Source organism: Macrotis lagotis, chromosome 5, assembly GCF_037893015.1.
Source record: "Macrotis lagotis isolate mMagLag1 chromosome 5, bilby.v1.9.chrom.fasta, whole genome shotgun sequence".
Taxonomy (NCBI): domain Eukaryota; kingdom Metazoa; phylum Chordata; class Mammalia; order Peramelemorphia; family Peramelidae; genus Macrotis; species Macrotis lagotis.
Window position 1 is genome coordinate 257,882,468 of NC_133662.1, and position 13,234 is coordinate 257,895,701.

A 13,234-nucleotide genomic window follows, 5' to 3' on the forward strand; every position below is an offset into this window, starting at 1 on the left:
CTCCAGCAAGACAGTTTAGTGCAAGCTATCACTTATTTGTATTACTGATTTTTGTTTTTCCTGACCTATCCCAGAATTCAGAGTCCAGCAGACTTGGCATCCAGTTTATTCTATAGGTATTTCTGGTGGGAAAAAAAACCCCAAGGCAAACAGAAATTAAAAGATAAAATTTATTAGGTACATGACATCTTTTAGAATTTGAAGAAAACTTTCCAAGTACATTTAAATAGAACACAAGTACTGATGGGCTAAAACAGAACCTTAAAGACACTGAATACAAGGTTATCTTTCTCAAAGTGGAGTCAACCTGGAGCTCTGAACTGACAACAATAAAGATGGCCATCACTGCTCCGGACCCCGGTGAAGCTGTGCTTGTGTCCAATGGAGAACTTGTTTTTTACCAGTTAACTCCTAAAAAAAAAGGTATTAGCCAACAACTTTTAATTTTCTGTAAATAAGTTGGCAAAAAGTAAGTTTCCAAGGAAGACAACAAGAAAACCCTAAGCAGAGGGTAGTGCTAACATACAGCGGGATCGCAAAAAGAAAATTAGCGGATGCAAGGGTAACCACTATGCATTTCAAATGAAGTTCATCAGGTTAGGAGGCTGAGTGTCATAATAAGCACCTTGGTCTGAAGACAGAAAAGAAACAAAACCATTCATAACATTCTGCCAAGCGATTGTTAAAACTACTATTTAATATATACCTGAAGGAACCTGGAACTAGGATGTGGCCAAAGAATATTTTTGAACATTATGGCTATTGGAGGATTATGAAGGTAAAAAAATAAAGCCTAAGCCTTAGGCTGCAGCTCCAAAAAAGAAAATCATCCCCATCTGCCAGTGTTACTATCTTCTCCCATTTGGCCTAATATTCACCACAGCAATTTAAAGGTGGGGAATCATGTTTGCACTGCAGCAAACAAATGTGCTGTTTACCCAAAGCAATCACTATAGAACTTGGGAGTACAGCATTTAAAACGAAATTAGAAACATTAGGCACCTCCAGCAAATTCAGGCACAATTTTCTGAAACACGAAAATACAATTCAAGCGGACATTTATTAAGCGCCTACTATGTCTAAGGCTGCATGCTAGGCATTGGGGACACAGAGACATGAGATTGACAGAAGTCCCTGCCCTCATGGGGCTTACAGTCTCTTTGGAACCAGAATGTAAAGGAAGTTGCTACACACTTGTCACTGTCATTTTCATCATTTATCACTTGAACATCCTGAGCACTAGGGTATATTGTGGTAATCACACAAATGAAAAACATTCATACCAAAAAAAAAAACCCTACACTTCAAAAATATTGTCTAAAGTATGATGAAAAAGAGATCCACTCTTCTAGATTTCTGGAATAATTAATGGATCCCCACTCTCCTGGCTCATGTGGTCTCTGGCCCCCAGCATTCTGAAGTGACATAGTTCAAACTGCTGTCTTTGGGCCAAACTGCCCCTAGGCTAATTACAGTACCTACTGAATTCATTTACTCAACTAAAAGACTAATGAGGCCAGTGAACAGGAACTTGGGTTTTTAAAATACTCCTAAACTAACGCATCACTAAGGACTACCAGACAAAGAGTGATGCTAAAGATAGCAACTGGCTTCTTGCCTTTGCTCAAAGCAAGGTTGGCCTAAGGTGGCTCTGAATAGACATCTAAGGTTCTAGTTAGACTGATGACAGACAGCAGATAATCTCCCCTTTTGAGAAAATTGTTTGAGGTAAGATTCCTCTTGCACGGATGAGCCTCACACAAGATGCTTCTTCACACACATCCCACACCACTCAGCCCCTACTTTCTCGTGAGTTAGGACAAAACAACACGGGCCCAGTCTTCAGCTTGGGCCATCACAGCAAAATTGTCTATTGTCATTTCAGACAATATAAAAAACCTGGTATGGAGATGGCCAAAAGTAAAAGAACTTCTGTCATCATTTCCTGAGTTTCACTAGGTGTTTGACAGTAGAGTAAGTGGGTGAACAATGGCTTGCTAGTAAAATAGAATGCACCAATTAAGAAAACATTTTCTCCCTTTTAAGAGGAAAGAATGAATGTTAAGCCGCTCTGAGGGAAGCCCCTTTTCCCAATCTGCCTCCAAAACTAGATTTCTGAGAGTGGTGAAGAAAAGGGGACAAATTCATTTCCTCCTCGAGTATCTTTCTTTCTTAAAAACAGTTTAAAAAAACCCCTCCAAATTCTCATGATATATCTGAACTTTTACACTTTTTCAGACTTCTGGAGGTCCAAAAGGCTGCCATTCTATAATCATTCAAGGGGGGGGGGGGTTCCTGAAAATGGAAAAGGACTCTTCAGTGGTACCAGGCAGTTACACAAGAGCCAGTGATTTTCTTTAGTGAGAGAAAGCCCCAAAGTGCCTCTGCTGCTACAATGTCCAGAGAAGAAAACCTGTCCTTTAAAAGATCCTTTTCCTACTGATACAGAAAACTAATCCACTGGATTCCTTCCTCCGTCCTGGCAACACAACTGAATATGCAGAACACAGCACCTGCTCCCTCTGAGCATTCCCCCTTTTGACTGTTGATCTTGCAGATGTAAACCTCAGAAGAAGCTTTTTATTATAAAGATGGTCTTCACTTCCCTTCCAAATGCACTTACATCACATGAAAGAGCATTTCAAATTTGCATCTGGCAAGTACAAAAAATTGCAATATGAGGTAAAAGCAATCTCTTGAATTTTATTTAATTGGGATTCACATAACATTCTCATGCCTTTCTTTGACCATGACATATGGCTAAGAATGATTCTGCATGTGTGATCATATATGTGAGTGTCCACATGAGCAACAGTATGACACTGGTGTCACCACCAACAGGCATCAAATCTGGGGCAATTCAAAAAATCAGCTCAAAAAGTACATCTAAATTCACTGGAATAAAAAATTACCAATTCTTGGTGGTCTTTGAGCTACTAGTTTGGAAAATGACTTGGATGTTACAGATTCAGGCATTGATCAAGGAGAAAGAAATCAGCCCCTGGGAGGAGTGAGAACCTCCTTCGTTAAGATGCAGATCTTGGCTCTTAGAATGTCAGGTCATTTTTATTACTAGAGTCAGCACACAGATAGGTTTAAAAATGAATACAGAATAGAAACAAAATCCAAGTAAAAAGGTCAGACATAAAAAAACAAAGAGGCTAGACCACAAAAATCTTTTATCTGGAGAAAAATATTTCTGTTACCAAGTGCCTTTATTTACAGATGGGCACCAATTTACAAATACACATAGAAATGAAAATGAATCCCTGTATTGCTACCTTCAATAATATTATGTACACAAGAAATTATACAGCAGTTAAGTACAAGCAGAAATTCTTTGCTATAATATGAGGGTACAACACTTAAGTCCCAATTTCAGTTTAAATGTTTCCTGTTTTAACTCTGGGAGACTGTTTCACAATTTTCACCACTGTTCCTGGATGCCTTTGTCAAAGCACCTTGTGACTTGAGAAGCATCCTACAGAAATTTCCAGGGAAGGGTCTTTTTGTTTGGGTGGTGCTGACTAATACATTTGCAGGGTTTCCTTTGTATAGCCAGAAGAGGCAGAGGATTCAGTTTCTAGCTAAGAATGAAAGAGTAAGTCATGGAAAACAAATGTTTGTATCTCCTCAAATGACAAGTGAGACAGTCTTATATATATATATATATATTCTGCTTTCTGACAATAGCTCTGTGGTATCATCACAAATATGACATGAGTCCCTAACATTTCAAGTTTGTGGAGAAAAGGTTACATTGACAAAGAAATAAAAAAGAATCACTTGAAACAGAGATCCTTAGATGTGCCCCAAAATTGCAATGTAACCACGTCTCCTTCAGTGAAAGCCAGTGGGAGATTAATGAAGTAGTGCTGGAGAAAGGGACCTGGATTTTTGAGAAGCTGACATTTTTGAATGGTGGTGTGTAGAAGGCAAACAAAAGATGACAACGACTATAAATCAAGGTGAAAGATCTTCATTCTTTTTTTTTTTTTTGGCAAATTTATTATTACACTGTCATGGGTGGTCCCTGAATTTTAACTCTGAAAAGGGGTTTTCCCTATGGAAGGAGCAACAATACTCTATAGCTAAGGAAATCCCACTGAGCTCCCCAGACTCCCCCATCCAACAGCTGGATCCTCACCAAATGAAGGCACCCATATGTGAGATGAAAGTGCTTCTTGACCATGGGGGTCTGCTTCAGGGAAATGAGGCCTGCTCTGGCCCCCAGGGCATCTCCCCGGACTAGAAACAGTCAGTCCAATCCAAGAACCACTTACTATGCCTCTTCTTGACAAGAGGCACTGTGCTATTTTTCTTTCAACAATTTCATATTTTCCAAATGAATTCACCTGTATTTTCTGGTTTTCAGAGTCTCTTTCTAAATCATTCTTCAAAAAAGAGCAATACTTGTTCGCAATCGCCACAGTGGTGCATCTCAGTATTTCTCCAACTGAACCAATCACCAAATTTCCATCCATAAGAGAGAAAACATTCCACTAACAAAACGTTTCACTCTAAATCTACTTTCTTGTAACAGAAGATTTTTCTGAAAGAATAGTTTAAACATTGAGTGAGCCAATGTAGTCAAGCTGAACATGGAAACCACAGCGAGCTTTCCTCTAGAATGAATGTCACAATTAGGCCCATACAGACTTAGAATGAAGACACTATTCACAATGGTGCAAAGCTGTGTTGGGAGGCAAGCGAGGCCTGACGCAGTCTACACAGCCTGACCAATACCTGTAAAAGCTACCCCCCTGAAGGACTCCCTTAGGATAAGAGAGGAAACACGAAATCAGCTCATTAGGACTATGAGTCAGAAAAAGAGCGCCAACCACTAGGGAGGCTTTGGACATTTTTCTATTTACAGTTTGGAAATGGGCTCCGGCCCAAGTCAGGGAGGCACAAGAACTCTTTTGTATGTATATAACACATAAAAAAAACAAAAACCAGAAACCTTGAGTCTGTGGTGGAAGTGGCGGCAACAGCAACAGCTTCTCCATAGCTTCCTGGCTTTACAGTTTAAAGCATTTTTCATTGTATCTGTGAATAGTCACACAGCCATGATAGGACACTGGCCGCGGCATGGCGGCTACCCCGGTGATGATGCTAGTTGCAGGATCATAACAGAGAATTGTGTCTGTGGCATCCCCATTTTCTCGTCTTCCACCCAGGATATAGATTTTGCCATTACACACAGTCATGCCACAGTTTTCCTGTTTAACCAGAGATGTGAAGAAAAAAAATGAATAATTAGTTCAGTGGTAGGTGGAAGCAGAAATCTGCCCTGAATCATATCAACTGCTGGCACTTGGAGAGCAATGAAAGGTTTGCAAGACCCTTGACAATCACTGTCTCCAGAAGTGGGTGCAGCTTGGATTAACCCCATTTTACAAGGAGGAAAGTGAGTGGAAAAAGAAGTGAAGTGACTGCCCAGGATCACACAGTAAGTGAATTAGGCTGGATTTGAACTCAGGCCTGGCTCTGTATACTCAGACCCCCCCTTAGCTGTCACTGTGCAACTAGATTACTAAATACCTGATCAAAAATTGTATGATTAAAATTTATGACAATTCTCTAGTAGAGATTTAGAGAACACAATTATAATCCACAGTTTACACATATACATTAGATATGGATGTATGAAAAATATCAAAGAAAATCTTAGGATGGATGGGGACGAAGAGACGCCTCTGTAGCAGGTGAGGAAGCCCAACACAAACACTTCGAGAGAGGAAAGGGAGGAGGAAGAGCCTTGCCCTTCATTCTCACCATGTCTCCTCATCTCAGTGTTTGGGTCTTCAGTGGAATGTGGACCTGTTTGTGTGTGTGTGTGTGTGTGTGTGTGTGTGTGTGTGTGTGTCAACACTGGCTTTGAATGTTAGTGCTGCATCCTCAACAACCCTGGAGGAAACGTTATTAGAATCCCCATTTTACAGCTGAGGAAACCAGTGAAGGAAACTCATCCAGCCAGGCAGTGTTTGAGGTTGGAACTGAATACCAATCCTCCTGAGATCTGAAATTCTAGACCCTGGATCACCTAATGACCTCTTCATAGAATACTCTGTGTGTGTGTGTGTGTAAACATGCTATACATGCTGAGTCATATATATGTGCACACCCACCTGCATGTACATATTCATATTTGGTGGGAACAGCTGGGATACAGGACATGGGGAAAGCCAAGCCAAGGCCCTAGATGGGCACATGCCACTCTGGGACCCCAAACCTGCAGGCTCATGGCTCCTCATCCCAAAGGCAGTCCAAGAGTGGTGGTGGGAGGCCAGTTGGTGTATGAACCCCAGTCCTGCTCTCAGGCTCCCTGAAGGGATGTTTCTACAAGAAGCTTGACAGCTAGATCTCATATTCTTCCCAAAGGAATTTTACCTGACTGGACATCTTGCTTGGTGGTAATTTCCTAATTAAACAGCACTACTAAGTGCTTCCTGTGGGCCTAAAAGATGTTGAGGATTACTAATGTAAAACCTGAGTGGTCTGGGCCCCTCAGAAGAAAAGGCCAAGAATCCAATAGAACTGTTTCAAGTGCTTCCTTCTTCCTTGATTTACTCCAATTCTTCCCGTTTATAGCTCTGCAACATGAAAAATTGATGAGGAATTCTAGTTTGTCCCATACGACTAATTAAATTAGCACCTCCCATCTATCTATAACAGGTTAGAAAAGGTTTTCATGTTACAAGCTCCATATTTTTGAAGATAATTAAATCTTTGGTACCTAAAACAGAGTTTAAAGAGTCTGTGAAACAGAAGCACCGCCCCCTTGCTGCCTTCCACTGTTGGAAAAAATTCTTCATTCCTTTAAGCATGGCTAACATTAGCTTATAGACTAAAGTAGTTTACCAATTCTGGTCTATTACTAATATTATTGTGTTGTTGTGAACCAATTGAGTAGAATACAAATAAAAATTTGTTTTCAACGTAAGACAAACCACTGTTCCCTGACAACATGTGCCACATAAGGGGGTGAAGAAAGGGTCATGGTGGCCAGGTGGAGTCCCACTTATCTGGGTTAGAGGAAGGGGAGGCTTGAGGGCTGATGGCATTGGGGCTGAGCCAGGAGAACTGGTGGGGAATGCACGTGGGAGGGAGCAGGGCTTGGCCACATCATAGTGAAGGTTTCGGGAAGTGAGAGTCAGGGTGGAGAGCAGGGTTGGTCCCCCATAAAAGAATTCTAACTGAAATACTGAGGCTGGGCTAGCCAGGGTGTGCCTTGTGCTAAATGACTTTTCAAATCATGTTTTGGTCATCAGAACCCGAGGTGTTGGGGACTACTCATTTGCACAACAGTCAAATGATTGAAACCCAAAGCTGTGGTATCCTTTGGGGCCACACTGGGCCCCAAAAAGAGTCCATGGGTGCATCATCAGACCTGAGGCTCTCTGAAACCCTGTGATTTTTGAATTCTCTTTTCCTTTTTTTTACAAATTGTGCTCTATTAGGGATGGCTCAGGTTCAGAGTGGGGGGAAGGGAACAGTGCACTGGGAAATGGAGTCATGCAAAAAGAAAGCTTTCAATTAAAAAAGGGCTACAAAAATAAAAATCAGTGCTTCAGCAAATAAACTGAGATTTTAAAATACAGGAAACATTCAATTTATGCAGTTCATGTTCAAATATATAGTTAACATATATTTAGTATGTTAAAAGTTAATTTGTTAGGCAGGTGTCCAGCACCTAGAGTTTATTTTTCCTAAAACAAGGGTGGTGGTGGTGGTGAGAATGGAAGGAGAGGGAGGGAAGAAGAATGGGAGAAAAGGAGGGAAGAAAATGGTTTCCTTGAAGGGGTGAATCCTTGACTTCGAGGCTCTAATCCAAGAAAGCACATGACTTGATAAAACCTTAGAGAAATGGTAATAACTATAAAAATGCCATTGTTTTAAGGTTGAAAAGCAATGTTGTGCCTTCTTATTTGAGATCCACAATATCACTGAGGCAGGCATAATGTAACTTCTCCTTTTCCTCACCCAGAGGTGGATATAAAGTATTGCTCCTATTTTAGAGAAAAGGGAACTGAGTTTACAGACGTGACATTACTTGTGTCCAAACACATGTAGATAACAATGACTGAAGGGAAGAAACAAACCAGGACTGTCCTGATACCACATCAGGTGCAGAAAGTCAAGTTAAGTAGTTGGGTGCCTATTTGGGGATTGATAATAAGTAGAATATTTTATCCAGATGTAATACAAACAGAATTTGGTTAAGTTCTCATGCAAGGAAGGAATTCAGTGGACAAGAAAGAGAAGTAGATTGGATATTAATAAGAATTTTGGACATTGCTTTTGGGCTCTATCATTGACCCCTACTACTGAATATTTGCATAAAAACATAGACGGAAGGAATAGCTAATACACTGAACAACAGAATTGGGCACTGAAGACATCACAAGCTAAAATGTGAGGCTTATCAGTTGAAATCTAATAGGGAAAAAAATAGTGACTTGCACTTGAGTCCCCTAAAACAGGAAATAGTAGAAGGTAGGGGTAAGACAGCTCAAAGTTACTTCATGTAAAAACTGTAAAGGATGGATCTGGCAGTGAGCAAGCTCCATGAGTGACTTGGAATGAGATGGGAAGGAAAAACGGAGATAGTATCAGAAGAAATGGAGACAGCATTAAGGAGGGTGGCAAAGAGAGAGTCTCGTCACTACTACAGACTGACAGTAGGGAGGGGTCCAGAGGAGAACGACAAATCTGAGAAGGAAACAGATGGTCAAGAGGTTTTAGGAAAATAAAAGTTTAGATTTATCTTCCAGGCAGTCATCAAAGTGATTTCTCTAAAACACAAGCCTGACCAAGTTAGCCCTGCTCAATAACTTACTGTGGCTCCCTGTGGCCCCCCTGGAACAAATACAAATACAAAATATCTTCTGCCCGGCACTCAAAGTCCTTCACTGGCCAGTCCCCTCTTACATTCCCAGGCTCCTTACACCTTGGTTGATCCCTCAGGCTGGGGTGCTCCAGCTCCTCCAGGAAGCCTTCCCCATCCCTCCACTCAGTTTCCTCTTTTTCCTCCACAGAGCTTGTTTGACCTCAGGACCAGGAGCTCCTGGAGCCCAGGGCTTACACATAGTAGCTGTTTTGATGCATTTTTGCTGGCTGCCTAAACAGGCTCATGCCAAGAGACAGGATCCACTTGCCAGAAATCACTAAAAGCAGATTTTTACCTCATCTTTCACATCTCACCAAGAGGGCTTTAAACTAAAACAAGGAGGCAAGGCTTGTCTCTCGCTTGGCCAAGTCAAGCATAGCAAGAAAGAGAAGGATCTTTAAATCTTAGGAGACAACATTCAATGAAGGAGCAAGCAAAAACCCCTAGCAACCTCAGATCTATCCACAAAAATGAAAAGTAAACAAGGTTAATGAAAAATCCAAGTAAAAGAAGCGCAAGATTCTAAACAAAAAGGAGAAACTTGTTATTGAAGAAGAAACAAGAACTATAGGAGCAAGTGATCATTACATGATGAGAGAAGAAGAATCCTTGAGAAAATCTGTTATTAAGCCTAGGTAGCAGAAGAAGAAATTTCAAAGAATTAAGAGAAAACATAAGTAAGGACCAAATGGACGACTACTTTTCAGGGAAAGTACTGCCAAAAAATCTTGTTCTGAAGACAAAAACAGAAATTCTTCTGATGAGTTAGAAAAGAGCCAACCTGGCTGTAAGGAAGTTTATCAGGCAAGCCCTAGAGAAAAGTAGAAGTCAGGGTAAGTGTTTAGGAACAGATACAGGCCTGCAGGAAGGGGACCCAGAGGAGTCAAGCCTGAAAGATGCTGAAGCAGGATGCCAGAAGGGAGTTCCTTTGTTATGTTAAGGGAAAAAGATGAGAGAAGGGAGTGCGTGAGGCTTGGTGGTGGATGCCTGACACAATCCCTCCTTTTATCCATCTGGTGGGATGCAGCTCTCCTCTTCCAGAAGAGCAAGTCAAGTAGAGAGAGGAAGAAGAGAAGAGGACGGCTCTGGTTGGAGGGCACGAGGTGGAGAAGGTCCAGTAAAGCGGCTGCCAAAGGAACCCACCCAATGAGATGCTTTGGTGCCTGTTCAGTCATGTCTGACTCTTCATGATCCCTAGGGACCAGAGAATGCCAGGTCCTTTTAACCTGAAAGGCTCTTCTTTTGTGTCTTTTTTTCTTAAAGCATTTTAATATCATCTATGAGCTCTTGCAGCAAAGGCACTGAAGAAGTTTTACTCAGGGAAAATGACTTGCTCAGGACTACACAGCTATTAAGTGTCTGAGATCCTATTTGACACCAAGCTCAGGGCCTGGTGTCCTAAGCTACCCAGTAACCCCAAAGAGAAGTTTAATGAATGCTTTACTAAAAGCTCTTTAAAATTCTGCCTGTCTGCCTTGGCCCTGGCAGAACTAGACATTACACACTCCACGCTGCTCACCACAAAACTTCCCCTCTACTCCATTATGCTTGGAAGTGAGATTTAGATCCCTCAGAGACTAATGCCACTCCAGAATCAAAGCCACTGACATTTTTACCAAGCCTTCAAGTTTTACAAAAGCATCTGTCTCAGAACTCCTCTTGGCAGCTCAGGAGGGCATATCCAACAGCCCAGGAGCATCCCAAGTGAAGGCTCAAACAATGGTAGAGCCTGCAAATGAAACTACCACACTAGAAAAACCCTAACAGAAAATGTCTATTGCCCAGGCTCTGGGATACTTGGAGCAACTGCAGAATCCCTAAATACACATATCCTGGATAGACACTGCATGAATGATGACCTAGGTTTCGGTGAAATAGTAGAAATAAGCTAAATTGCTTTTGGGAAACTGAGTAGTGATTTTGATTAACCTAAATTTCTCCACAAAATAAAGGTCATTTAAAAAAACCAAAATATTATATTTTATATATTTTTTTATTTTTTATTTTTTTAGGTTTTTGCAAGGCAGATGGGTTAAGTGGCTTGCCCAAGGCCACACAGCTAGGTAATTATTAAGTGTCTGAGACTAGATTTGAACCCAGGTACTCCTGACTCCAAGGCTGGTGCTTTATCCACTGTGCCACCTAGCCGCCCCTATTTTATATATTATTTAACACAAATTTTCTTTCCTAAGATACTGTATTGTCTGTGAGTCACAAACTACCAGAGTCTCTGAAAAAATAAAGTTGTGAGTACACCAAAAGGGGAATGAGGAGCAGAGGCAAGGAGCATATTACCAGTTAAAAACTGAGCAAGAGAGATTATAGAAAGGAAGCCATAAGAGAAATGTTTACATAAAAATGAAGTGTGCTGGCCAAAGGAGGGGATAAAAGCATCCACATAATTGTCTTGACTCTGATGTTTGCATTTCAAGTTTCCTAAGCACAGTTCAAAAAAAATTTTTTTTTAGTTTTTGCAAGGCAATAGGGTTAAGTGGCTTACCCAAGGCCACACAGCTAGGTAATTATTAAGTGTCTGAGGCCGGATTTGAACTCAGGTACTCCTGACTCCAAGGCCAGTGCTCTATCCACTGTGCCACCTAGCCGCCCCTCAGTTCAAAATTTTGATCAGAAATGCTTAACTATTTCATTAAAGATCCATTTTTCTCCCTTTAAGATGATTCTGAGTCTTACAGGCTAAATTATTCTTGGTTGTAAGACGTAACCTTTGGGACGCTGCATTCCAAAATTTTCTTTCCGAGATAGTGCCTGCTGCTAAGGCTTGTGTGATCCTGTCTGGATCTGATGCACTGGTTTCTTCTGACAGCTCACAGCATTTGCCTTTGATATGGAAGCTCTGGATTTTGGCTATGACACTCATCAGTCAAAAGGCTTTCTTTCAGGATAGAAATGGTGGATTCTACTTTCACTTTGCCCTCTGGATCTAACAGATTTGAGAAGCTTTAGTTTATGATTTCTTAAGATAGGATATCCAAGTTTTCTGGGTTAAGGGGGTGGCACAGAGTTGGTAGGAAGTCTAATGTTTTGTAAATGAGCTCTCCTCAACTTACTTTCCAGATTAGTTGTTTTTGATAAGAGTAATAATGATGGTTAATATTTCATCTATGGATGCTAAGTCACATGAAGTGTTCTCCAAGGCCCTTTCCAACTCATTGTTCATAGACCACACTGCATATGCCTCAGACAAAAGCTCATTCAACTTTCGCCAGAATAATTCCCAAGATCTCATGACACCCCCCCCCCCCCCGCGCCAGGCAGATGCTCCATTGAAGGACATTAGAAAGGCATTTCTTAAATTAACATACCGCTTTTCTTCACTTTAGTGCCTCACAGTCCTGTACCTCCTCCCATGATGGTTCTTCAATTTTCATCAATTTGGCTAGAAAATATCTGAAAACTTGAATTTTTTTCAATACAACTCATCTATTAGAGAATATTGTGGGCACAATTCAAATTCTGAGTTTGCTTCTGCACATCTTAAAGAAAAATCGAGATAACTCATAGAACTGTCCCATTTGACAATAACCAAGACACCACCCACTCTGACGCCCACTTCTACAAGGTTAAATAGCAGATTTTTGGTATAACTTTTGGTGCAGAAGCAGCTAAGAGGGAGAAAGGTTAGTCCAGATCATCTGTTCCCCTTCAGCCAAGCTCAGTTATCCACCCAAGGTCAAGGAGGAGTGACTTTCTATTATAGGATATGTGAATTCCTTCAACCATTTAACAGAGATAGTGTTTTTGTCTTTTCTTTTTTAATTCCTACCTTTGTTTTTAACAGATCACTGATGCAATTTTTCAGCATTGCTGTCCTGAGCCATTTCTCCCTTAAGTTCTGAGATTTCTATTGCAAGATTTTTCCTAACTTGGTACTTTCTGGAACTCCACCTCTGTTATGACGTCCCCTCACATTTTTCTCCTTCAGGGGCAACCCTTCTGGTTCATTCAGCTGTTCCTCATAGGGCAGGGACAGAGTTTGAAGCCTCTCTCCATTCTGGTCTCCCTTCTTCCCCCTCCATTCTGCTTCAAAAATGGTTCAAGGGTGACCGGAAATTCCTGATTAAGACATAGGGGACCTCTACAGTTCCCCTGGCATACCAACTACAATCCCCTTCTCTTTTTCACAAAAACACCCCAAAAAGGCACCATGTGAGAGCAGATGTCTGAGGAAAGAATTGGAAGAACATACACATTCAGGCATCAAGACAAGGGAACAGGAACCAGCAAAGGAGGCACAGATCAAACAATAAGAGGAAAGAGGCATACCAGGATATTATCAGAAGGTCAGAAGTTTGGGGGAAGAATGAGTTTTAGGAAAGGGTT

The 13,234-nt window shown here is 41.2% G+C and overlaps 1 protein-coding gene across 7 annotated transcripts in view; it reads right to left on the reverse strand.

Moving 5' to 3' along the window:
* Window positions 1–156: 156 nt before the first annotated feature.
* The window catches only part of KLHL24 (kelch like family member 24), a 44,290-nt gene continuing 31,212 nt past the window's right edge, over window positions 157–13,234 (reverse strand). For all 7 annotated transcript variants that reach the window (XM_074189507.1, XM_074189511.1, XM_074189509.1 and 4 more), the window contains one exon: window positions 157–5,222. In XM_074189507.1, the coding sequence (XP_074045608.1) occupies window positions 5,022–5,222 (201 nt within the window). In that variant the 3' untranslated portion in view covers window positions 157–5,021. The remainder of the gene's footprint in view (window positions 5,223–13,234) is intronic.